We start from the raw sequence: 24,865 nt of genomic DNA on the forward strand, positions 1-24,865 counted from the left end.
AACACCAATTAGTTAAAAACCCTTCTGCTCGAATAAGAGGCTTTTCTAAAAACAACAACACCACAATTTAAAAAAGGAGAAAACAAACAAGAACAGATCCTCCCAAGATCTGATCCACACGTACTCAACTGGCAGGCCAAACCTCTGCTCTGCCTGACAAGAATTATTTTTAATAACATGGGAGAAGTGAAGGGGGAAGGTACAGAGCAGCTACATCAATTACAGAAGAGAAAAAAACAGCCTTCCTTAGGGAAATTGATGGATATTCTTTTTCCTCAGGGTCATGATTTCCTCCGGTAAGAACATACTTCATGTCCCACTCACCCACACCCAACCTGCCTCAGTCAAGAGCTGCATGCACTCTCGCTACAGTCATGTCCTGGTTTTGGCTGGGATAGAGTTAATTTTCTTCTTAGTAGCTGGTACAGTGCTGTGTTTTGGATTTAATATGAGAATAAGGTTGATAGCACACTGATGTCTTAATTAGAGTAAGCACTACTTAGCAAGGTCAAGGACTTTTTGGTTTCCCATGTCTGCCAGTGAGCAGCTGCACAAGAAGCCGAGCGAAAGCAAAGTCAGGACAGCTGACCCAAACTAGCCAAAGGGATATTCCATACCATAGAATGTCATGCTCAGTATAAAACTGGGGGGAGCTGGCTGGGAGCCAGCTACTCAGGGACTGGCTGGGCATCAGTCAGTGAGTGGTGAGCAATTACATTGTGCATCACTTTCCCCTCCTCATCTTATTTTATTCCTCTCTTCCCCCCCCCCCCCCTTCATCACAGTTATTATTGTTATTATTTTTATTTCAATTATATAAGCTGTTCCTATCTCAACCCACAGGTTTTACCTTTTTCTGATTCTCCTCCTCAACCCACTGGAGGTCGGAGTGGGGAAGTGAGCAAGCAGCTGTGTGATACTTCGTTGCTGGCTGGGGTTAAACCAGAGCAAGTCACTACTGTGCTTTATGAACCACCCCAACACTAATGTGAACTACAGGTCATTGGATCAAGGAAGCTGCCCCTCATCCATGTCCCTGATGTGACCTGTTTGTGTAGTTGTGGGCAACACGAACAAGGGTCTGTGGTGCAAGGAATGCTGAGAGCCTTTGCTGTTGCTCCGGTAGGGCAACAAGGCTTTGTAAAGTGCATGCCCATATACACAGCCTTATAGTAACAGACAATGCTACTGTGAGGCAATACTGATTTTTATCTTAAAAAAAAAAAAGGAGTGGGGAGGGGGAGAAAAGGAGCACCAAGCTGCTAAAAGTCAAGTAATTCATGTGGCGTTGGTGCTGCCTGGGCCTTAAGATCCAGTTCTTACCTCACAGGGATGTACCAGGTATGCTGTTGAGGCTCTTAAATAATTTTGTCCACACTTAAGTAGGGAAAGAAAAAAAAAAAAAAAGGTAGTGAAAAAATACCTAAATGTTCATCTTCCTCAGGCTATGCGACTCATTAACATAAGCAACAAGAACATCAGAGCTCTGAAATATACGTACCATTTCCTTGAATGCACTTTCTATGGCCCCAATAACCAGGCACTCATGTGGGATCTTCTTCTCAGTGAAGAAGCGCGTTGGAGGGGTGCTGGGTGAGCCTGGGGCCCCCACACCACCACGCAGGGAGGCCGCCCGTGTCAGCGTCCTGCTGTTGGTGGCCGGGTTGTCAGGCTCCTCTCCCAGGCAGGTGGGTGGGAGAACAGCGGTGTTCTTCAGGATGTCCACAATCTCCTGCAGCTGCTCCAAGATATGGTGCTGCAGCAGTTTGGAAGCGACCACAGCTGCCCCCGACCCAGCATGTCCATCAAACAGGGACCAGTAGTACAGGTTGATCCCATCTGTGTCCTGGAGAAGCAGCAGGGGAAGAAAGGAAAAGAAGAGAAATGGTCACTGTTACACAGCCACAGGTGAGGTGACTGGTGGCACAGGTGCAGCAGGTGAAACACAGGTAACCTTCCCAGAGGTAACCTTCTTTCTGAAATGGAGAAATAATTACTGTTTTAGTACAACTCTGACAGGAAGAAGCGATGCTTATTTTTCCCCACACATCCCCACCATTTTTTCCCCTTTTCCTTAATCCCGTCAAAAAAATACTTTAAAAAAGGCTGAACTTGCAATCTTTCTTACTTTACCAGCCGTTGCAGGATGCACTGACCAAGCACAGCCTACCACTATGAGACCGAGTTAATTTCTATGTAATTGGAATAAAAGCACTCAAAAATCAAATCATTGATAAATGATGGATCTACCACCATGGAGACCAAAATTCTAAACAAGAGAGCACCTGAGACTTCTGTGACAGATCTTGTTTTTCACCAGGCATGAGACAAAGGACCTCAGTTTGACATCTAGTAACAAGACATGATCCCCACTTCCATGACTGGTAAAAAAGGTCAATCTGTGTGGACAGATGGGACAGCTCAGGCTTTCCTTGCCTGTGCCAGCCCAGGAACCAGCACAGTGGTCCTCAAGGATGGTTGACACAGGTGGAATCAGCTGCACTCCACATGTGCTAACCTACACATTCACTGCCTAGTTCTTCCCAGTCCTCTGAAAAGTTTCCTCTGCAATACTGGAGTTACATACCCTCTGACCAGAAGAGCTATGCAAGTGTTTTGATATAGCTCTTGGCATAATAGTTGATTTTAGATCTTATATTTTAGCTCAACTCCTAGCATGCCGGTCAGCACATTTTCTCTCACACACACAGAGTATCTGGAAAAGTAAATCTTGTAGACCTCGTCATTAAAATTAAAGTATGTGCGGTGATGTTATATATTTGTTCAGCAGTTATTGATCATTGACGTGATTTTCAAATATTTCTCCCTCTCTGCTCCACACAGTCTCCTCTGACAGGTGTAAGTCTGCTCCACTATTGTTCTGATTTGAGCAGAAACCATGTTTTTGTGGCGAGGTGCCCTATCACTCCGATAGGACACATTAACCCAGGGCTGGAGGCAGACCAAGTTCTGGGCAGCACGAGCTCCTATCTGCCCGAAAAAAACAAGGAGCCATACCCTAGATAACCTCAGGTTTCTGGGGAGAAATTAACTTAGAAATCCTCAGGGAACCATTTAAAGCATATCTGTCTTTACACGGTAGCATATTTGGCAGCAGTATGTGGAAAGAGTCTTTCCAGTCTCTCCCCTCCATTTCTTCTTAATCTTGCACCTTCTCCTAGCTATATTGAAACAACTGTTTGTGGGATGGCCTTATGAATCAGATGTGGGTGGACTTACACAGATTTAGAAATAAACCATTTTGCAAGGAACTGGAATCAGGCAATACTGTTGCAAAACACCTCATACTAAGAAAGCATAACCTAGATCTCACTGCAGGCAAAGAACTTAAAATTACATCTGGATGTCACACTAACTGTGGTCTAATTTAGGATAACAGATATGGTTTGTTTCATTCACCCAAACACTGTTCCGTTACGCGACAGATCAGCATATAGTCTAGGCACCACCTGCATCCCAGCAGCACCTCGTGCCCAAATGACTGCTTATTTCAAACTTATGGACAGGGCTGTGAACTGCAGCTCAATTTTACTTTCTGCTGTTCCAGGTGCTCCACAAAGGTGCCAACCACTGGATGCAGGACATGGCAGACAGGTTGGCATAAGAACACCATGAATTGTCATTTGCAGATCCAAAAGACATCATTCATCGTTGCCCTGAGTTACAAAATCCAAAACCTTATGCAAAATGTCTTTTAGCAACATGTATATAGACCATCACTACAAGTTCATGCTGTTCATTGCTGAATGAGCATTGCTACTTACAACTTACCTTGTTCGAATGCACATTTAAAAGCTGTCATTATAAAAATTACGTAAGTCCTTTTTTATTTTTTAGTTTATAGCACTGCTGCTGTTATAAAGTTCAAACACACTCTTAACCAGTGCATTAACAATAGTCATCTACAGAGTAGAGTTCCTCCAAGAAAAGGAATTCAGCTGTCTACTGTGTACCCTTCATTTCATTGCTGAAATGTTGAGAAAAGGGGAGTATTTTCCTACAGTACTGGATTACTTACCACAGTAAGGATCATACAGGATACATCTTATAATGGTGGAAAACCCAGTAAATGTATACATTTCCAAATGTGGCTCCTTAGCCAGACCCACCCACTTGCCCAGTCTGGTAAATTCACAAAAAACTGTTGTGCAACTTCACCCCTGAAGGCATGACTGGCAGTTGCGCTAGCTTCCTTTGGGCTCAGAATCCATCCAAGTTCACACAACAGTTGGCTGTAAAATTCTTCTTAAGCCATTTTTAACAGATAACAGATTACTAAACCACCTGTTTGTAAAAACAGATTGCTATTCATGCAAAATCTAAAGTATTTTGCCAACAGAAACAAGTGCCCCAAAGTAAATGTATTTCAGCTGAAAACTGAAACCATTTATTCAAAATGGCAACACTGGGCCTCCTGAGAGCTGTAGATCAAACTACCTCTGCTCCCATTCTTCTGTTAGGGTTTGGCTCCCTGGCCAAAATCCACCTCATGATGCAACATGGATAATGCTTCCACAGCTTAATGTCCTCCTGTCATTTGAAAGGTACTACTCCTTAGAAGATGTGCTGCCTTTTGGGGGAAAAGCATAAAGGCATTACGCTTCTGATTGAAATGGAGGTGTTTTACCTTCCACCTAGAGCAGGAAGATATTTTGTTGTCACCCTCCCCCTGCACCCAAACTACAACAGAAACTTACAATTAAGAACAAGTTTAACCTCCCACACACACTGATTTTCTTCAGTTTTCTAAAGCAAACACCTAGCAAAGTCTGTATTAGAGCTTTTCAAAAGCTAAAAGACGACAGTTATTAACACAATTCACTCTCATTATTATGAGCAAAACACTGGATACGTCCTGTACCGAACAAACCTCATGTGAACTTGGTAGCCAAATAAGGGGCCATCAGAGACTGGGAAGCTTTACAACAGAGCAAAACAATGGCCCGTGACAAAAAGTGAAATTGAAATGTTACCGCTTATTTCCTCTAAGCTAATGGGCAGCACAAATTAGGACAGGGAAGCTCACATGGGTCTGAGCCATATTATGAGACTGTCACTGACATAAACATGGCATGGCCATGTCAGCTATAGTGTTTCTGCTGGAGTTCACTGATCTTGTCCTTTTTGGACTAGTAATTTGTAAACAAGAGGGTGTTGCTATTAGTTCAGCTAAGTTCAGACATCTACAGCACACACCTCCAAGACAGTTCTCTAAATTGCCCTTATTCTCAGCAGAGAGAAAAACACTCCTGCACTTTCAGACTATGCTCATCTCATTCCAAAGTGGATTTATTTCTCCCTATCAATTGCAGAAGTACCCTAGATAACCGAGAGGTCTGTATTATAAGCATATACAGTCAAGGGAGATGACTACCACAATACTGTTCTTGTAAACATGTTCTGTGTGAGATGCTCTAGGGCCTTAACTTCAGTCAGGTTCTGCAGGCATTACTGACACCTAAATATTAGTCTCCAAAAACCCTTATGTATTCGTAAGAAGCTTCATTTACTTTTGAACTACCAAAGAGAGTATAACCACAAATAACCCATTAGTTGTCTAAAAAAGGAACAAACAAATACCCTTCCCCCACCCTGAGAATAAAAAGAGCGAGTCCATTTGAAAGAAACAAATTCTCCAAAACCATACCAATTTGATGAGAATTAACTATATGGTGCAAATAAAGTAGCAACTCAGAGAATGAACAAGGGCCAGCAGTCAGGGCAGACAGATGAGACAAAGAGCACAAAAAGGTCCTTGCTTTTCCTCCCACAGCTGAGATGACCTATTTTGGTGTGCATATGCATAGCTGTTCTCTCTCTTTCACATTTGGGAGCTTGAACTTCCTCCTGAAAGTATCGACATTCTGCAGACTCTCAAAGAACAAGACATCTATTTGTATGAGCTCTGGTGGTATTCTGTCAAAAGCAGTCTTTCAAACACCAATCTCCATTTGTTCTTTTAACTGGACAGAGCCCTCAAGTAGGAGTATGATCAGTCAGAGTGATTTAGATTTTCTTTCAAAAGATTCAGACTTAACAACATTCTGAATGGCTACCAAGTACACGAAGAGCAAACAGATCCTTCACTGCAGTGACCTTACAATCCATTTCCAGAATGTACTAGGAAATTTAATAAGCTTTAGGCTCCACAACTGCTGACCTAGCTTTCAGGAAGGTTCAGTTGTCTCCTGAGTTTTGTAACTGTAAAACATAACTAAGATATGCAAAGTTTTGGGTCAAGCAATGGAAGAGAAATCATGAAAGATAATGCATATATATATATATACACACACACACATAATTGGTGCCAAGTTATAGCAAAAAAGAAAAAAGGCTGCCTTAGCAATCAATTTGGGACAATTTTTTCAGGTAAGCTAGATAGTAGTTCTACATTGCAAAGCTTCAGATTTTTTTTTTCAATGAAGCAAATTCAAAAAAGCAAATAAATCATGTTGCCACTAAAGAGCTATTCTAAAAACCACAACTCATCACAACTTCTATTGTTCCAAATATGAACGACACTCACAAAATGCATTAGAGCGCACCTTTAGTTCTCATAAAATCTGAAATGAGTGGGCAACTGCTACCCCATACTCAGAGAAAATTCTCCTAACGTTACCAATATGTTCAACTACCTGTGGCAGGCAACCAGCCTCATGTCACACAAAACAAATACTCCATCCCGTCTTTATGGCAAAGAAAACTGCAGAATTATTAATCATGTATCCTCACATTACAATGACAATTAATGATGCATCACATTAAGTCCTGCAACCTGCCTGTCACTATGACAATATCCTGGGATAGGATTCCCATTTCATTCATTGATGGTCTTCAGTATTTCTCATTAAGGTACGCCATAGTTAAAGGCATTTAAAAATCGTACCAGTGAAAAAGCTGCACAATTTTAAGTGAATGCTCCTGAATGGGGACAGAGGACAAATATGATTAATCAAGCAGCAGTGGAGTGGGGTGGGGGGGGGTAGAATTATTTTAGGGTTGAATCTGCAGAGTCTTTCCTCTCACTGTTCTGCTCAGTTTATCAACCATTCTTTCAAGAAAAAAAACCCAACTTATTTATGCTGTTTAACAGGTTTCCTTGGATTTTTGTGTGTTGAGACTAAACAAATGTTCACTTCTCCATCTCTTCATTTCTGGCCCACCATCACTTCCTTCCCACCCCTGGAAGCTCTGCAGAGTCCAGCTGCAGAGTCCAGGCCATGACAGCCATGTCCGTGTGGACAACCCATGGATCAACGACTCCCTTACGCTACCTTGCCAAAGCACAGGGCTGCATCAGTGGTGTTAGCATTAAACAACAACAATCACATGACCTCAGGTGCAGCTGACATTTAAGTTTCACAAATTTCCCAGAAAGCAGGGTAAACCAAAGATGGTACATGGCCTTCTCAATGGCTGTATGAAAAAAAAAAAATCTGAGGACAATGAAATAGACTCTGTTAAATCAAAAGACAGTTTAAGTTCCAGTTCCTATTTCCCTTGTGCTCCACCTTTAAAAAAACTAAACAAGAAAAGAAGACATTTTTCTTTTCATCGGACAAGTACTCAATAAACTTCTTCCCTCATCCCTTCTTCCTTCAGTATTTCTGCAAGGTGCTTCACCACTCTGAGACAATTTCAGATCATGTGTTACAGTGGCATTTCCCTATGAGGCATCTGCAGTATTCAGCCTCTGGCCTTCTAACTAAATACTTGCCAGTTCAATATTATACCATTCACTGGAGTGTCTCAAGCCTGTATTTCTACATCTTATTGATACAGAGAGTAAGTTACATTTAACACCAAGTTCATACACTCCTTAAAAAAATATTTCCTAACAATGCCATATGAGGGCAAACCACAATTTTATACTTTGCAGTATAAAAATATGAAAACATAAAACCAGGACACATTATAGAAATGTGTACACCTTTTTTTTTAAGACATATTCAACCAGCAAAAATCATACCAAGGAAAAAATCCTACTAATTGCTAGTGTAAGACTGCCCTCTAGTAGAAAACCTTCTCCAAAAATATGCTGCCTGTTTTGGGAAAATATATTATAAATTTAAATTCACAAGCTGTGGTCTAATAACATGGTAGAATAGGTTTTACACAGCTAAATAACGAGTGCTATCACACTCACTCAAATTTCATGTAAAAAAACAGAAGTAAAACTGTAGATGAGAAAAGAACATATAAAGAACACTAACAAGTAGGATGAAACCAGCATACTATATATTATACAGATCAGCTGGCTCCTCACTTCAGACATTATGCTCATTTCTGGTCAAAACATGTCAGAAATAAAAGAAAGAACAGAAGTTTTGAAATAAAAATATTTCCCCCAAGAAGCCTGAAAGGGAGTGGCTGTTTATTCAAAAATCAAGATCAAAGACACAGAATCAAAGTAGGAAATACACTAGTAAAGAGAGGAAGAGAAATTAGAAAATTCTGTTAAATACTTCATGTAACACAGTGTAACTGGATATTTAACAAGGCTGAATAGCATTAATTTTTAAATGCACAAAAAGAACAGCTATCAAAAATATGCAGCCAGTTTCTAGATCTTACCATTACAATGTCATAACAGCATGATGACCACAATGATAGATACCATCAAGGCTACTGAAGACACCTTTCCAGTAATAAAACAGTTTTATATCCCTTTATTTTTATTGTAATCTAAATATCGTAGCTATGTAATGTTTGGAAAAAGACATTGGAAACAAACATGAAGGAGATTATTAACCATGCAGTATTGTATGTACAACATAGCATGCCTTTTGCTCGAGAAGCATTTGATACTACTCAAAGCTGCAAGTTAACAGGATAATGCTACAAAGCTGCTTCTATCCCATGCACATCCCCAAAATTTGAAAATAGAGGCAAATTCAGTACAGCTACATGCACCCACATTCCACATGCAGAGGCCCCTGACCAGTATTTCACACTGTAGGCCTGGAACTTAAATGTGGTGTCAGACCGAAGCCAGTACCTCTGCACAGTACCCAGCTGTGTCTACCCAGGCTGGTGTCTGCACAGCGGTCTTTGCAGTGTTCTGTGTGCATGACACAGCGATGTCCTTTGTGTCAAAAAAAACAACCACTTGGACCAAGCACACTATTGCTTATCTTGATGTGTTGTATATACACAAACAAGTATTGTGGCCAAATGCTTGCTTCATTAAACATAATTAATGCATACAAAAATTAAATACACTCATGCAACCAAGCATCTGCATGAGCCAATAGCAGACAGTTGCACACACTTTCTAGGAAAGACTTATTTTAAAAAGTAGACTATTAAATTGTTTTGCCTTGCATGACATAAGCACAACTCATAGTCCCGGAAAGTACAGGGACAATTCTTTACCCAGGAGTGTGCAAATATGTACTTGAAAAAAAAACCACATCAATCATGACTGTTCCAATAAAACAAAGAACATCAGCACACAGTAACTGGGACAGGTGAACTAAGGAAAGATTTTAAAGAGGAAAGAAAGGGCTGTTTGCAAACCTGGAAAATCTGTCAGTCTGAAGATGTTGCAGCAATCATGAAGTGTGAAAACGAACAGGAGGAGCAAGAGGTGGGGAGGGACACAGTGCAAGAGGAACACTTGTTGCTCAGGCTGCTGCAGCAGCCACCAGGTGTACTAAGCCATGGGGGTTTGGGAGAGAGACTGAAGCAGACTGCTAATCACAATCTGGTTTAAAATAAAAACAACAAAGAAAACCAAACCCAAAGAAGGGTGAAGTCCACTGAAAGACTAATTATCACCTAGGGAAAACTTGTATTCTCCCAGCAGCTGAAAGACTGCATATCCATGTTGTCTGCCTCTTAACATTCAGATAAGGCATTCGGCATTACATGGCTAAATGTCTGAATCGAACACACACTATCAGTCACTGCTGGAGCCTGAGCTCATGCTTAAAGAGCAGATGAAGTAATTAGCCAGTCAGAAAACAAGACAAATGAAGAACAACAGATGATTGCCAGTAGACAAGTGCATGACGTATGTCACTCGCCACACAAAGAGAGGAGCCAAGAGTCCACAAAAATCACTGAATTCAGTTGTTGGATGACCTCACCCTACTTGCTTAAACCAACCTTACTACACGCAATACTGCTTCAGTAAAAAGAACCCAAATGACTGTCTAACTCTTAATAAAATTGTATGACTGTATAAACGGTGGTACTGCTATGCTTGCAGTGATTGTCACTGGACAAGTCAATCACAGCCATTAAACTCATAGTATTCTGCAGCAATAAATTTGTCAGGATTGCATTTTCGGAAATGAAACATAGGAAAATCCAAGGAGTATTCCCCTCCTTATCTTTAAACTAAAACGTCTTAGATCCAAGAAGCAGTTTTCAATGCAAGAAATCAAGTATCATGTAGAACTAAGAAAAATATAGTGAAGTGTTCTGTATTTAAGCAGAGATAATTAGTAAGAGGTAACTGAAAATATATAAAACATTCAGTTAACTTCCTTTAGTATCATATTGCCACATTCTTTTATGCTTATTTTGTGCTTCTCCACGGACAAGATATAGAAGTCTGCTTACTGAATTGTCTTTCAGCTGGAAACCTTCTCCATTGGGCAGTGATGACCTCCGTTTTGTTGAGTTCTTGTTTGGTGTAGAATTAGCGCCTCCAGCTTTCTTCTTGACAAAGAGGACTTCACAGCTGGCTTGATCTTCATTGTGTGTGCTCTTTCCTGCATTTATTACCCTAAGGAAAAAAAAAAAAAAAAGAAAAAAGAGAAAAAGAGGGACATGTCCAAGTTAGTGAAGCACAGAAGCCTCCATCTGTATCTCATATGTAACTCAAGATGTATGGAACCATAGTCCAGGAGTATTGAAAACACCAATTGAATTAAAATACCTGACTTTTACAAATGTACATATGCATGCACATACATAAAAACGCACAGGCATACTTGTTTGTTTCCCATACACCTACACATGGAATAACAAGCATTTTTCACAGAACTCTGTGAATAAGAACCAATGCCATCATGAGCACATTTTACCTTTAGGCATACCATACCTTTCTTTAAAGGGATTACTTGATGGTCAAGGCTGATAACACTTATGCCTCCTGGCTGAAACATGAGACCCTCAGTTGCTCTTCTACCTGCCCGCCGTTATGGTGAATAATGAATCTGTTGGCTAAGGGTGTTCATTCTATCAAGTTCCAAGTCTTTCACAAAGAAAATACCTGCTATAAATCTAGAAAGCTGCTACTGCTAAAGGCACAGAAAAATATGCAACTGCTACTAGTCTGTTTAAAAAGCACATCATAAATGCTGTGACAGAAATACAAAGGAAAGGCTTTGCCTTATATTCCAACATGCAAAGTCACGCTTGCTTATACCACAGCAACACAGAGATGCATACTGAATACATCCCTCTAGTACTGCACAGAAACATACACTGCATACTCCATACAACCCCCTCCAAAAAAACCTCACCAACAACCAAAAACCCTCCAACCTTCACACCTCTGTCCCACCTGTGGCATAGCGAGCAGAAGATTCGCAACAAGAGCTGCAGGCATGCACAAACCAGCAGTATGAGCTCCATACAAGCTTCAGACAGCCAAGGGTATCCTGAAACTTGCACAACTGCTCATCTTCCTTCCATTAATGAAGAAGCTAAAATCACAGCTATTCCACCACCACCATTTTAAAACCTAATCAGAAGTCTGCATTATCCAAGATACTGTGGTTGCTATCGTCCATCTCAGAACAGCCAAGTTCAAACATGTTTTCCATTTTCTAAATGAGAACCTTGTCAAATCGACTAATTTTGCATCAGCTGATATCACGTTCAGTAAGACTTTGACAGTCCTGGGCTCACACGGGGAAAACCTGTGCAAGCTGGGACGTCTTGTTCCAACCCAGCAAAGACATTGCCACTGATGCAAGCACATCTTCCTCCACAAACACTATCCAACCACTCCTCTTTACTATGAGGTCTGAGTCACCTAACAAGTTGACCACTAGTCAGAGACAGTGTTTCCACTATTGGACAAACACAAAGTTTCACATCAGGCACACTATGCTTTTAAAAACAACTGCTGCCTCCCCCAAAAGTAAAACAGCTTGAAGACACATCATAATCCTTATGGCAAGTTCAAGACATACCTGACTTCTTGATCTCTCATGTTTTCAAAAGCATAAAATTTTACATAACAGGAAAACACTTGCTAAAGGTTGTTGAAACAAAAAGCAAACAAAACCCAAAGGCAGGCCTGCAGGGGACACTGCCCCAGCTTGCCTGCTCTTGCTGAAACACCAGTTCTGTGTCAGCCTTACTTAAAGGTAATATATTCTTTTGATTTTCGAGGAGCAACATGATACTGTGACATGCAAATGAGTATTCTTGCCTCTGATTAGAAAAAAACAGTCTTCTTTTAGGAAAACGTGCATCCACTGCAATTAACTTCTTACAGAAACAAAAAAGTTTCCTTACAGTGCCAAATGTCTCACACTGCAGTCTGACATCTGTATGCACAATACCACCAATTGTTTACAAGTATTTCTTGTAAATAAACACCAACTGTGGATAAAATTACTTTGTAAAACACACAGAGAGCAGAGATGAACAAGCATCTAGTTGCAAGGCACCTGTGAGCAGTTTAACCACTCACCCCCTGTAGTGCCTAACCTTTGAGCAACTGGAGATCAAATACTGAGATGCAGTAAGGTTCCAGTCTGAAAACACAGCATTTTCTTGACGCTAGGAAAAATGGACACATATTCAGAAACAGGGAAATGGGGGGGGGGGGGGGGGGGGAGTACAAACACTAATGCATTTAAATCACCTGGCCAACACCCCTTCAGTTTTTAAAGCTACCAGAATGATTAAAATACTGCAGCAGTACAGAAAGTGTAGTTTTGTCATATTAGGAGCTAATCAATAGTTGGTTTAGCTGATAAGACTCCCCACTGATGCTGCTGTTTGCAAACCCATTAAAAAAAATGTGGAAGAGTGTCACAAAAGTGACTCCTTACAAAAATCGCTGCCTTCTTACCATTTATTATTCCTTATGAAAAATCACTGAAGTATCAGAGCTGCTCTGGTTTCTGAGCTTAGTGATGGACTTCAGGACTTATATGGTAGGAGATGTTCTGACATTTAACAGTGTGTTAAGTTATGCACAATATGGTATCATTTTATAAAGCTCTTGCCAAGAAAATTTGTCAAGGCACTGAATACATTATAAAGGCTACGAGAACAAAGTGACCTAACAGACTGGCTTGGCAGTCAGCTACTGTGAAATGCCTGGAGTTGAACCTGTGTACCAAGCATCTTGCTAGAAGAGGATATGGGCAAAAGGAACCCGACAAGACTGAATAATGAGGTGACACAGCAGCTGGGGTGTCAGTGTATTGAGGTGGGGGGACTGGGGCTGTGAACAATGTTTCCTCCCAGAATTTCACTTTGTCTCCCAAAATTCCAGTTTTCATCTCTCCAGCAGAGGGTTAAGTTTATTCTGGAAATCCTTGTGAAAATTTGAACTAATCATAATGTTGCAACAGTGCTTATGGGTGCTACCAGGTAATGCATGGTCTAGATGCCAAAAGCTGCCCCGCTCCTGACATAGGCACTCTTCCACTCTCACACTGCATCTCATAGGCTTTGGTAAAGGGCTGCAGTGAAACCCTGTGATTTTTCATTTCAGGGCTTGAGCTATGTGTTGGTGCCTGATGTATAGCACTGAAACCGAGTAGAAGGTGTTACCAGTTTCTAACATTTCTCTGTCTTTGCTGCCTTTTGAAATCCCTTTTCTTTCTGCAGCTTCTTAAATCCCTCCTCGAGGCAATTCAGCCAGCTTTCCAATGCCAATTTTACTGTTGTCTTTCCCCCTTGCTCTCCCAGGCTGTAACTTTTCAGGACAAAAACCACATCTAAGCTGCTTATACAAATAACAAAGCAGAACTAACAAGATACTCATATCTCCAAGAGGTAACTCTTAATTAGACCTCTGAAAATTTTTATGGAAAATCTACCATCCCTCTCCTTCCACAGAGGAAATGTGCCTCAGCTTCCTAATATTTTCAGTTCCCCTTCATATCTTTTTGCATCGGCCTTGAAATGTAAGTTATCCTCTAGTGAAATAAAGAAAATGAGATAAAGAACTACCTTCCCACGCATCATTAAAAAACCCCTACCCCACCAAAAAAATCCCTCCAATCATACAGTTGTCCTCACTTCCATTTTATCAAGGATGCAATAATAATAAAATGCAGAAAAAGATTAATTAAAAAAAAAATTATGCCTGTATCATTCTCTAGCTTTTAGTCAGAGACATGTTTTCAAGGGAATTCTTGCTTTGGTCTTCTCTCCCCATAATTCCTCAAGGAACTGTTTGATTAGATCTCTTCATGATCAACTCCATTCCATCCCTCCCTCCTCTCCCCCATTACCTATTTATCTCCTATTCAATCTTTTACAAAGTTCAATCCAAATAACCTAATTTGGATGAAGCTCCTCCTTTTATAGAATTAGCTTATTGGGTCACCTGCTCAGTAATAAATAAATAATCTTAAGGTTTAGTTCACGGTATACTAGTAAAAATATATCCTACTTTGCAAACAAGAGCTTCCCGAAGCCTGCACAGTGAAGCAGTGGGGTTCGGTCACACCTGAAGAGGTACTTGCATCAACCTTAATGGACACTTCAGTACTTCACAAGATGAATCTCAAACATGTCCTTAGCTAAAAGGAAACCCTCCACATAAGAGCCTGCTATAGTTTGTTTGGCTCACAATTAGCATTCTGTTGGTATCACACGAGACCCCAAATCCCATCCGACTGAACGGAAATGTAGGTCACACTGTGCTTCTATTCTTCATTCAACTAGCAGAGCTCAGAAACTCTCATGCCAAGGTCACTGATTACAAAATCCTAAGTTTATCTCAAAAGAACCCAAACAGGTCAGTTGAAGAAATCCAAAACAAGTTTTGATAATAGTTTCCCTGAGAAAAAAACACAAACACAACACAAACCAAAACCAAAGAAACCCACAAAAACAAAAAAAACCACTTCAAGTCTTCCGCAGCACTTCTATGCAGCCCTCTATTATTCACATCAGTATCAGTACACATACTCTATGTAACATACCTAGATAAAAATAATGGGTAAAGGTAAAGAGCTCAGCAGAAATTCTGAATGATGCATGACAACAGCAGTGTGCACCAAAAATGCTTTTTAAAATCTAAGGACTAGGACAGCTACGAGCTTAGGGAGCTACACTGCAGCAGCAAAAGCATGGGAACAGGCTGCACATACACTCTAGACCTGCCTGAGCTAAGAAATAAAACCTGTAAGCAGGGATGCTTACCTTCCCACTCAGTTTAGTTCAGCTGTGGGCTAAGTGACAATCACCTGCAATCACAGGACACCCCAAATCCTATCTGCTCCTCCTCCAGCAAGGCAAAGTGCCTCTCCACAGCAGTAGAGAGCATTCCCAGTTTCACCTCCTCTGTAAGACCCGTTGCGAGGGTCAAGACATCCTACACAAGCACTTCCAGAGCAAAGGTCTGACTGGCTTGCGCTTGTACCATGCAAGGTTAAGGCTGAGGCTGTGTGTATTGTCTGTGCAGCCCACAGGGTCTAATGCTGGAACATCAAAATACCTACAAATGTTTCTAAAAAGAAAGTGCTGCAGAGAAAAGGGGAGATGCACCAACTTGTGTTTGTGGGTGAGGAAACACCCATGCCAGGCAGAAAGCCTTCCCAGCAGGAGAGGTCAGCTGAAAGTGGAAGAGGCTGAGTGAAAGAGCACAAAACCAGCTTGCAAGGACCCAAACACTTCTGATAAAGCAACAGAAAGCAAAGCCATAACCAAAAGACCAGTTGATGGTCCCAAGTTGCTGCTTCCTTAGTGAGATCTCTTACAAAAAGATGCTATCAAATGCTTTTCTCTGTAAATGCAAAGGTAAGACTCCAGCTGTGCTCAAATAAAAGCTGAAGAGTCCTATGCTACAAATATGTATTAAGAAAAGCCCTGCAAACAAGTTACCTGCTTCAAAATGATCCGTGCCTTTCAAAAAATAAGCTTTAAAAAAGTTTCAATCACCAAAACAGATTTTTTCTCCTAACTATGTCTTTATTATTCTTCCCCAAGGAAATTTCTAACTCTATTTAGCTGATTGGCAGACATACAATCTTAAGCGTTTACTCAACTATACAACTTCAAACACACTCCTTGTTTCTTTATTATAATTTTTCAGATTGCTAACAATATCAGAGAGTAATACCACTTATCGGGGAAGTAAACAATCCTTTTTTCTTGGAAATACTGGCTGTAGTCAATAATCACAAGAATTAAGCAATGATAACCAAGGGCTGTTGTTTAGGTGCTTCATTTATCCACTCTGTGTGAAAGTGAGTTTCTGCTAATTTTGGCATATACAAGTTTCTGAAATAAATACATTAATGACCTGCCTGCCGTTCACAAAGTGAAAAGAGGATTTCAGCAAAACGTCTCACACACACACACTCTCCCACAAAAACCCCAACAAAAATACCTCCAACGCAGCTGCCTTACATACTTGGAGGAAAATATAGCCTAGAACAGAAACTTAAAGCAGAGTCTATGAGCTGAGGTGAAAGAGCACTGCTTGCAGGATGTCCTGCAAGATGTCTTTACTTGGGGAAACTGGTCTCATTTGATCCACAAAAACTTCAATTTGTTAACCCCAAGCAAACACAAAAGCTTTTCATCTCCTTCTTAAGGGGCAGGAAAAAAAGAGTTAGAAAAAACCCCAGATATATCCACAGCAAGTAAGTTGATATTGCAATTCTCGATTTAAGGCTGGGGATTCAGAGTAGCAGTGGGCACCTGCAGTTGCTGACACCGAACACAAGTTTGTCAGGCAGCACAGAGCCCTTCTCTGCCCAGCTCAGCCCGGCAGGCTCCAGCCACTCACAGGAGCCGCAGCCAGCCTCAATCCTCATTCCAGCTGTGGTACACATATGCTACCCCACAACACGAAGTATGACACCGGTTTGCATCCAACCCCACCAATAACGCAGAAGTAACCCAGATGAATGAATACCATACCTATAAGAAACAAGCAATATGTTCCTACAGTTTTGCTCTATTATTTCAACAGTCTTAGAATGACAGTTAAAAATACCATAGAAAACCTTTTCATACACATATTGCTGGCTTTTCTTCCATCCTCATCCTTCCCCCTGCCCCCCCCCCCCCCCCCTTAATGGATTAGCACGGGAGTGGATACCACTGCATTTTTTCTGTGACATCTGATTTACAGTCAGTTTTCCAGGTAGGTGGCTGTTTCCCCTCCTTCACCCACACAATATTTATTTCTGCACTGGGAATCGACTTGAAAGAGATTTCCTCCTAGCTGTTCACCTCCTCCTGCAGATGAAAGGCAGCTTTTCAAGCAGCCTAAACAGTTTCATTCATTCCTTACTGTAACTGTCGTATCACTCATATCAAAACCAAAACACCCGCTAGTATTGTCCACTGCAGGCAGAAACTGAAACCATCCCTGAATCAGTTCTCTAAATCCATGAGGGCTGAATAAAACTTTCATTTTACTAACCAAGGAAGAAGTGAATGTTTAGCAACAAAGATAAGTCTTACAATGATCCAGTATATAAATACAGTTTCTCCTGTCAGCAATCACACGGGTATACTGGGCCCAAGCTCACTTCAGGACCTAGTCAGAAGCTACTACACCTGCCAAGCTGACAAGGACTAAATATGGGATTAAAATAGGCAAGGCCCAAAAGTGGAATACCATTTATGCGGGAAATTTAAAATAAATTAAAAAAATCAAAAATAATGCAAAAAAAGTTTTTTAAAATTCCTGTCACAAGTTCAGTGTAAATGAACGTAAACTGGTTGACATAGCTTGTCTTTGGACTGAAGTCAATGACATCTTGGCAAGGAAATCCATTCTGATGTTATTTGTACAGACTTCCCAAAATGCTATCACGTGGCACATCATCCAGCCACACTTTCTAAAAAAGATGAAATACTAAGCGACTACAAGGAACAAGATGGCTGCGAGTCACAGTAACGGAGCAAGTTTGTGATCACTACACAGGGATGAGCAGCTCTTTTTGATAATTAGGATGCAGGTATTATATGAGAAAAGCAATGGACAATGAGCCCTGAGCAGATGCTGATCCAGACTGGTGGGACACAAATACGGTTAAGCATGATGTCACTTCAGGGCTGAGCAATCTCAGCCACAGCTGGCAAAACCTATTGCCAAATTCTCCTTCCTAACTCCTTCCATATTAGCTATCCGCATGGGGTGGGAAGAGGTAGCAAAAGCAAAGATGAACTTGACACTATGAGAGAACCACCATTTCCTTCCTACAAAGGACAGTGAAGTTGCAGAAAGCACCAGGTCAGATCACTCATCATCCTATGTAAAGCAACTTTATCTGGCCATCTGTTCACAGCTTGCAGAACAAACTAAGAGACCCAGAAGATAATGAGGACAAACAACTTTTGTGTTGACCAGTGTCCTTCTAGTCTAATTTCCACTAACACACTGTCTTACACCTTTTTCTTCTCCTTAATAGGTAAATTTTCAAATCCTGCTAATCTGGGGAAAATTGGACTGAACTTACTTCCATGGTATACAAGGAGGAAGTTGCCTTGAAAGTTCTTCACATGATGCTTTTTATATGAATAGGACATACTCAGTCTGGTGAGGTCAGCCTTCAGATTAGTATATTTGCATATATACTCATTGCATATACAAAGTTAAGATTTTTATACATCACTTTACACATTAGGACTAACGACTCTTGAAACTGAGGCAGTTGGTTCAATCTTAAGAAAACCCAAACACATACATTATGCACATCATGGTAGTGGTTCTTTTCTTTATTTTGTTCCCAGCCATTTTATCACGCATGGGACTTCACTGCCTTAGCCTTCAAGGCTCCTGAAAGCTCATTAATGAGCAACACTTGGCTTTTGACTGGGTTTGAGCAGTTTTTAGATGAGAAACATCCTTGGATCTATCCTTGAGCTCACATTTGACAGGAATCCAAGTTCTGCCATTCTTTTCCCTCTAACGAAGGGGGAAAACAGTTACTTCCACACGTGTTCCCATGAGCTGTACAACTCCTTGTGCATGTGAGGCTGAAGATAGTCTTGACCATGAGCAGCCCACATAAAGAGGACACAGTAATGAACCAAGTCAATAGAAGAAAGAATGGTGGCATGAGGTCCAGTTGTCCCCACATAGGTATGTGACAGAAATACACTAATCACACTAGTTAAAATGATGAAAGGCAGCAGCCTGACCCAATCTCGACAGCAAGAGGCATCTGGGCATCAGAAATTTTCACTTTGCTTACAAGCTCAAGACTATTATTACTACTATACCAACTACTACTATTATACAACCAACCAAAGGCTCAATTTGAAGTATTTTAGTTTTATTGTAGACTCAAGCATGTTTGCGCATGGCAAGGATGCACAAAGAAAATGCCACTTCCCTCCCTCAATTTCCTTCCCAAAGTTCTACTTTTGAAATCACAACCAAAATAAATCCTTTCTTAAGAACAATGCTAACTACATGCAAATAAAAGCTATCCTTATGCTTACAATGAAGCAAGTTACATGTTTAAAGCACTTCAGTAAATCCCACACTATTAGGCTATGATGCTGTAGGCTGCAGTCTCAGCTCTCTCAGGGTTAAGAGAAATCAAGATAAATGGCTTATGCAAAACCGGTTCAAGCTTTAAAAAAATTATCTCTCACATTTAGCACATGTGAAAGTTAACTGCAGGAGTTCTGTGGTGATGGTACTAATCCCTTTTATACAGCTGTCAACTTAAATCAGCCCCAAGCTAATCTTTGCAAGTGTGACAGAGACTGTACACGTTTCCACAGCTAAGCACTAATGCCTTTTTCACAATATCCCTCTACTGCAGCAGGTATTGTGAAGCCCCTATAACCTGAAGGAAGTAAATCTGCTAATTTATTCTTAAAAAGTCATTATAGCAAACTGTATATGTATGAAAGCACACATAATGCAAGGCAAGGAAAAAAGAAATTACATACAGCTTTATTACCAGGAATCCACAAGTAGAAAATTAATTCAAAGCCACTCATATGTTGGTAATTTTTAAGAACAGCTTAAAGAAAAACCGCACCCTGCTGCTGGAGTGTTATATCTATCACTTTTCCTCTGGGAGAACATTAAATGGCAGATCTGCAGGAAAGGGCCACATGCAAAAAACACCACAAAGACTCTTTCCCATAGAAACATGCCTCAAACCCCAGTCTTTTATTTCTGTAATTAAAGTTACTTTCCTAGACCCCATCTTTGAAGCTGTTAAAATATAAACTAAATGCAAGCCAATGAAATGTCAGTAATTCTAAGCCTGAAAAAAGAAAGTTGCTGAAAAATGGCAGCTACTTTAATCTTTATAGATCCAGATCCATCAAAACATTTTAGTAGTGTTCATTCATTCTGCTTGGGAGTAACAGCCAACTCCAAAATTAGCTTTCTCAAATTTAAGATATAAAAAAGTCACAGTATTTAACGCAAAACAGGATTAAGAAAATATTGTAGTAGTTCTACATAGATTTTATATACATATACACCCCTGTACAAAAAACTATGGTATTTCTCAGGCAAGCTATTCAAAGTTCTGTTAAATGTTGTGTCATAGAAAACATCTGTTTTTCATGTAATATAGGTTAAAGTGCTTAATATCTTTGCTCAGTTGTTCAGGCATCACAGATGCAAAAATGTCAAGTGCAGTGATAACTTGGAGACAAAGTAAACGTAGGGACCCTGGCAAAATCAGTACCGGTAAGAAGAAGAATCACAGCCAAATGCAGAATTTCTACCCAAGAACAGGCACACAGCAGTGAGCAAATTAGTGTGTGTTCGTGCGTGTGCACAGGGCTGGGAGACAAGGGTGTCCTTTCCAGTCCCATCTGCTACCTTTATCCAGAGGGAAGCTACTCAAGCTAAGGGGACTGGACACTACCTATTACATGGTATGTCACAACATATCTTAGGGGTGTGCTGCAACCAGTCCTGCTGCACCTCAGGTGGCACGAACCTGAGCACTGAGTAGGCACTGCGCCTGAACCTCAGGGCAAACTGTCCCCACAGGCTCCTGCTGCTGAAGGCATGTGCCCCCAACCCAACAACAGGGGCAGTACGGCAAGGTTAAGGAGCAGTTCTTCAAGATGCAATACCAGACAATCACAGAATGGTTGAGCTTAGAAGGGACCTCTGGAGGTCATCTGGTCCAACTCCCCCACTCAAGCAGGGTCACCTACAGATGGTTGTCCAGGACCACGTCCATACTGGAATGCAGAGGCAGCAAAGCAACAGAGACTTGCCTTACCTGGTGCATGCATGGGATCTGGCACTGACCAGGAGCTGCTCACTGCCACCCTGTGAAGCCTGAAACACAGAATGGCTCCAAGCTAGAACCCAGCTCTGGTTGGAATGGGAGAGGGAGCAGCCGCACAGCTAGTACCAGATCATGCTTCCCTAGCACTTTTGTTTCTTTTACTTGTGCTGCAAATCTCCCTCCATTATGAATCTTACCCCTTCTGAAGTCAATTGCAAAACCACCACTGGCTCCTAGGAAACTTCAATCCCAGTCTTCACTTGCAAACATATCCAGGCACATTGGAAAACCTACAGACTGACAAATACTTAGCACAAACATGGTAAGCAGGGCCAACATCAAATATTTTAAGAGCAGCTATAACTGAGGAGAATCAATTGTGTCCAAAGAGGCTCGCAGGAGATGGGAGTAGCCCAGCCCAAAACAGACCTAAGCAGCACTGACGGGATGAATCCTGCAGGGCATGATCAAAGGCACCCGCAATCCCAGAGAGGTCTCAACAAGAACAAAGTCAACACCAGAACCAATTGACTGCTGTGAACTTGTACATGACCCTCCCCATTCCTCTCAGACCACTGGGAAATTAAAATTGTGTCAAAATACATATCAGGAAATAATAAATTATTAGTGTGTCCCTGCACCCTGCTATATCAAGGAACAACTTGTTTTCAGAAATTATAATTACAGTTGCACAAATGCGAAATATGCACTAAGGCAGTGACTGAAACTGGAAGTTTGAATTTATTAACCCCTTGAAAAGACTGTAAATAAACATTTAACAGAGCTTATGCAGACTGAAAAGAAAAGCCTGCAGAATTCAACAGTTGAACAATTCAGAAATTTAGCAAGACAGCCAGCTTCTCAGGCAAGGATAAAAGGTGAACTTTCAGAAGTATCCCCCCTCTTGGCTCTCCCAATGTCGGCAACCTCCACTTTCATGTGCCAGTGTGCTATTCCACAAGGACACATGTGCAGTGGAGTTGTTATTTTTTTGAAACCCGAATCAACCTATTGCCACAGCAAGACTGAAGAGACAATATGGAAGCAAAAATAGCATATGATAGAGAGGAGAGGTCCTGCCTAAAGTAACGTTTCTGAAAAAAAAAAAAAGTTATGAAGTTGTATGTTACAAGTCCAGGAAGCCAGCAATGAAAAAGCCATGGTGCACTACAGTTTAGTGCTATGTAACTGCAGACATCAAATACTGATCTGTCTTTCCTTGGAAAAATCCACTCAGGTTTGCCTTCAGCTTTGAGAATTCAGTCCCAGAGCACCTTCACCATGGCACTTGCAGTGGCTCTCATCAAGCAGCCAAGTACTTTTAATCATCTTAGGAGTCTGCATGCATCTACAGTCACCTACATGTGACTGCTGCTACAAGTATGGTCCCAACAGGTGAGATCTAGTCAGATGTCTACAGGGTGGACTGCTAAGTCAGAAGTAATCACCCAGACTTTATCAGCAAAGAGAAAGAGGCCATTTGGGGGCATGATTCATCTGACCTATTTTAGTTGTTTGTATTAGCATGAAATGTCTGTTCCCCTTGGTGGACAATAAAACTGAGCCTAGACACTTACACAGCAGGTTGTCAGCATGTGGTCAGATGATTCCCACCTTAGGTGCCAGCTTAGGGCAGTAGAAGGAGCAAAAACCCAACCAACCAAAAAAAAAAAAAAAAAACACCAAAAAACAACCCACCAACAAAACTGCCCACCAACTTCTCCTTCAATGTTTTTTTTTTTTCCTATCTGAAATGCATTTTTCTCAAAATGCATCTTTGGTATAGAAGTTCCTTGGTATGACTATTAATGCCACCCAGTGCAGAGAACAAAGGTTGGCGGGGAAGTAGAAGAAATAGAATTAAACGCAGAAAAACTTATTTTAAAAATAAAGACCAAGGACAGATTACCAGGTGCCTGAAATTTGGCATTATAGCTCCTGATGTGACAAGCCAGTTTAGCATGGTGCAGCAATTTAAATGCATCTAAAACAGCTGGTGGGATTCTCAGACACAAAAGGAGATAATTGTCAACCTTATTCACAGCAATTAAATCTGTATAGGCTAAAATAGGATCTATTGTTCCCACAAAATACTGGGATTGGAGCCAGAAGTAACTTCAGTGGAGCAGAAAGTTGGCATTTTGGAACTGGGCTGAAAACTGTGTAATTCTCTAGCATAATGGAAAAAAACCCAACCCACAACCAGAGACTGAAGGCAAGTTCACAGATTTTTATGGGGGAAAAAAAAAAAATCCTCTTCCAGAAGTACCAGGGAGATGTCAAAAATTAGTATTCAAACAGATGTCAACATAGACTTATCTCAGTGTGCACTCCGCACAAATGGAAGTGTATCCAGTAGTTTCTCCTGCTGACTGAAAAGAAGAAATCTAGAGATTACTACTGCTATATTTAGACATTTGCGCACTACCCAGATATGTTCCCTTGGAATCATCTGAGCACATGATATGTAGACAGGCACAAGAAAGCTGGGCAACTGTTATTAAGAGGCTAACACTGCCACTAGAGAAACAATCATTAATCACTCTCAATTCAAAATGATCAACAAGTGGCTGCAAGGGATTTGCAAATCATTTGCCAAGGATAAAATACCTCCAGAGCAGCATCAAGAGATGGCTGTGAGACTGGGAAAAGCTACAAAGAGGTGGCACCATGATCTTCAAAGCAGTGCACTGGCTGTCCTGCATTCATCAACATATCCCAAGAGGACCACTGCTCATGCTAGCTGAGGTGGCGGCAGTAAAGGCAGCACTCAAGAGATTTGTTTTCAAGACGCTGGGGAGGGGGGGGTTAATGTGGAATAAAATCCTCTAACCCATCCAAGAACATGCCCCTCTCCTGACTGAAAACCTGCAAAACCCAGACCAAGGATGGGCCTGGATGCGGGGCTGCGACCAAAAGTCTTCTGCTTAGTAAGTCTGCATGTAGCTTCCATCTTCTCCTTTACAAAAAGTTAATATTAAAAAAATTATCTTTTTTAAAGTTAAATCTGGAGTTTAAATAATAAAAATCTGTTTAGGACTCTGACAGAATGGTCTGATAGAAGAAATGCAAACTTCCCCTAACTGCAGGCTGGAAGGTGTACCAATGCTCCCTTGCCAACATTTACATCCATCCCTATGACTAAACCACGCTGCAAAAGGCTTCAAAGGCAGCTGTCAACACATTTGGTCCCATCCTCCACCTCAAAGTTTTGCTCTTTTTGTGCACCAGCTCCATCATTCCAGCTTTTTGCTCATTCATCCACCAGAAAACACCATCACTCTCCAAAATACCATTCTTTTTTTTGGTCAGATCCACTTCCTGATGGTTACACAAGTTCAGTCAGCCCAGCAGAACACTGGAGACCTCAAGCCCAGTGAAGTGGAAGCACGACAGCTTCCCCAGCCAGACAGCAAACTCTGCACTTGCTCCACTGTGCAAGCCTGCTCCTGGGT

The 24,865-nt window shown here is 41.1% G+C and overlaps 1 protein-coding gene across 3 annotated transcripts in view; it reads right to left on the reverse strand.

Moving 5' to 3' along the window:
• The window catches only part of PPM1H (protein phosphatase, Mg2+/Mn2+ dependent 1H), a 144,505-nt gene that overhangs the window by 67,475 nt on the left and 52,165 nt on the right, over positions 1-24,865 (reverse strand). For all 3 annotated transcript variants that reach the window (XM_055711691.1, XM_055711688.1, XM_055711690.1), the window contains exons 2-3: positions 10,591-10,756; positions 1,502-1,846 (exon numbers count right to left, since the gene is read on the reverse strand). In XM_055711691.1, coding sequence (XP_055567666.1) covers positions 1,502-1,846; positions 10,591-10,756 — 511 coding nt within the window. The remainder of the gene's footprint in view (positions 1-1,501; positions 1,847-10,590; positions 10,757-24,865) is intronic.

The sequence above is a fragment of the Falco cherrug genome, chromosome 5 (genome assembly GCF_023634085.1).
Source record: "Falco cherrug isolate bFalChe1 chromosome 5, bFalChe1.pri, whole genome shotgun sequence".
Lineage (NCBI taxonomy): Eukaryota > Metazoa > Chordata > Aves > Falconiformes > Falconidae > Falco > Falco cherrug.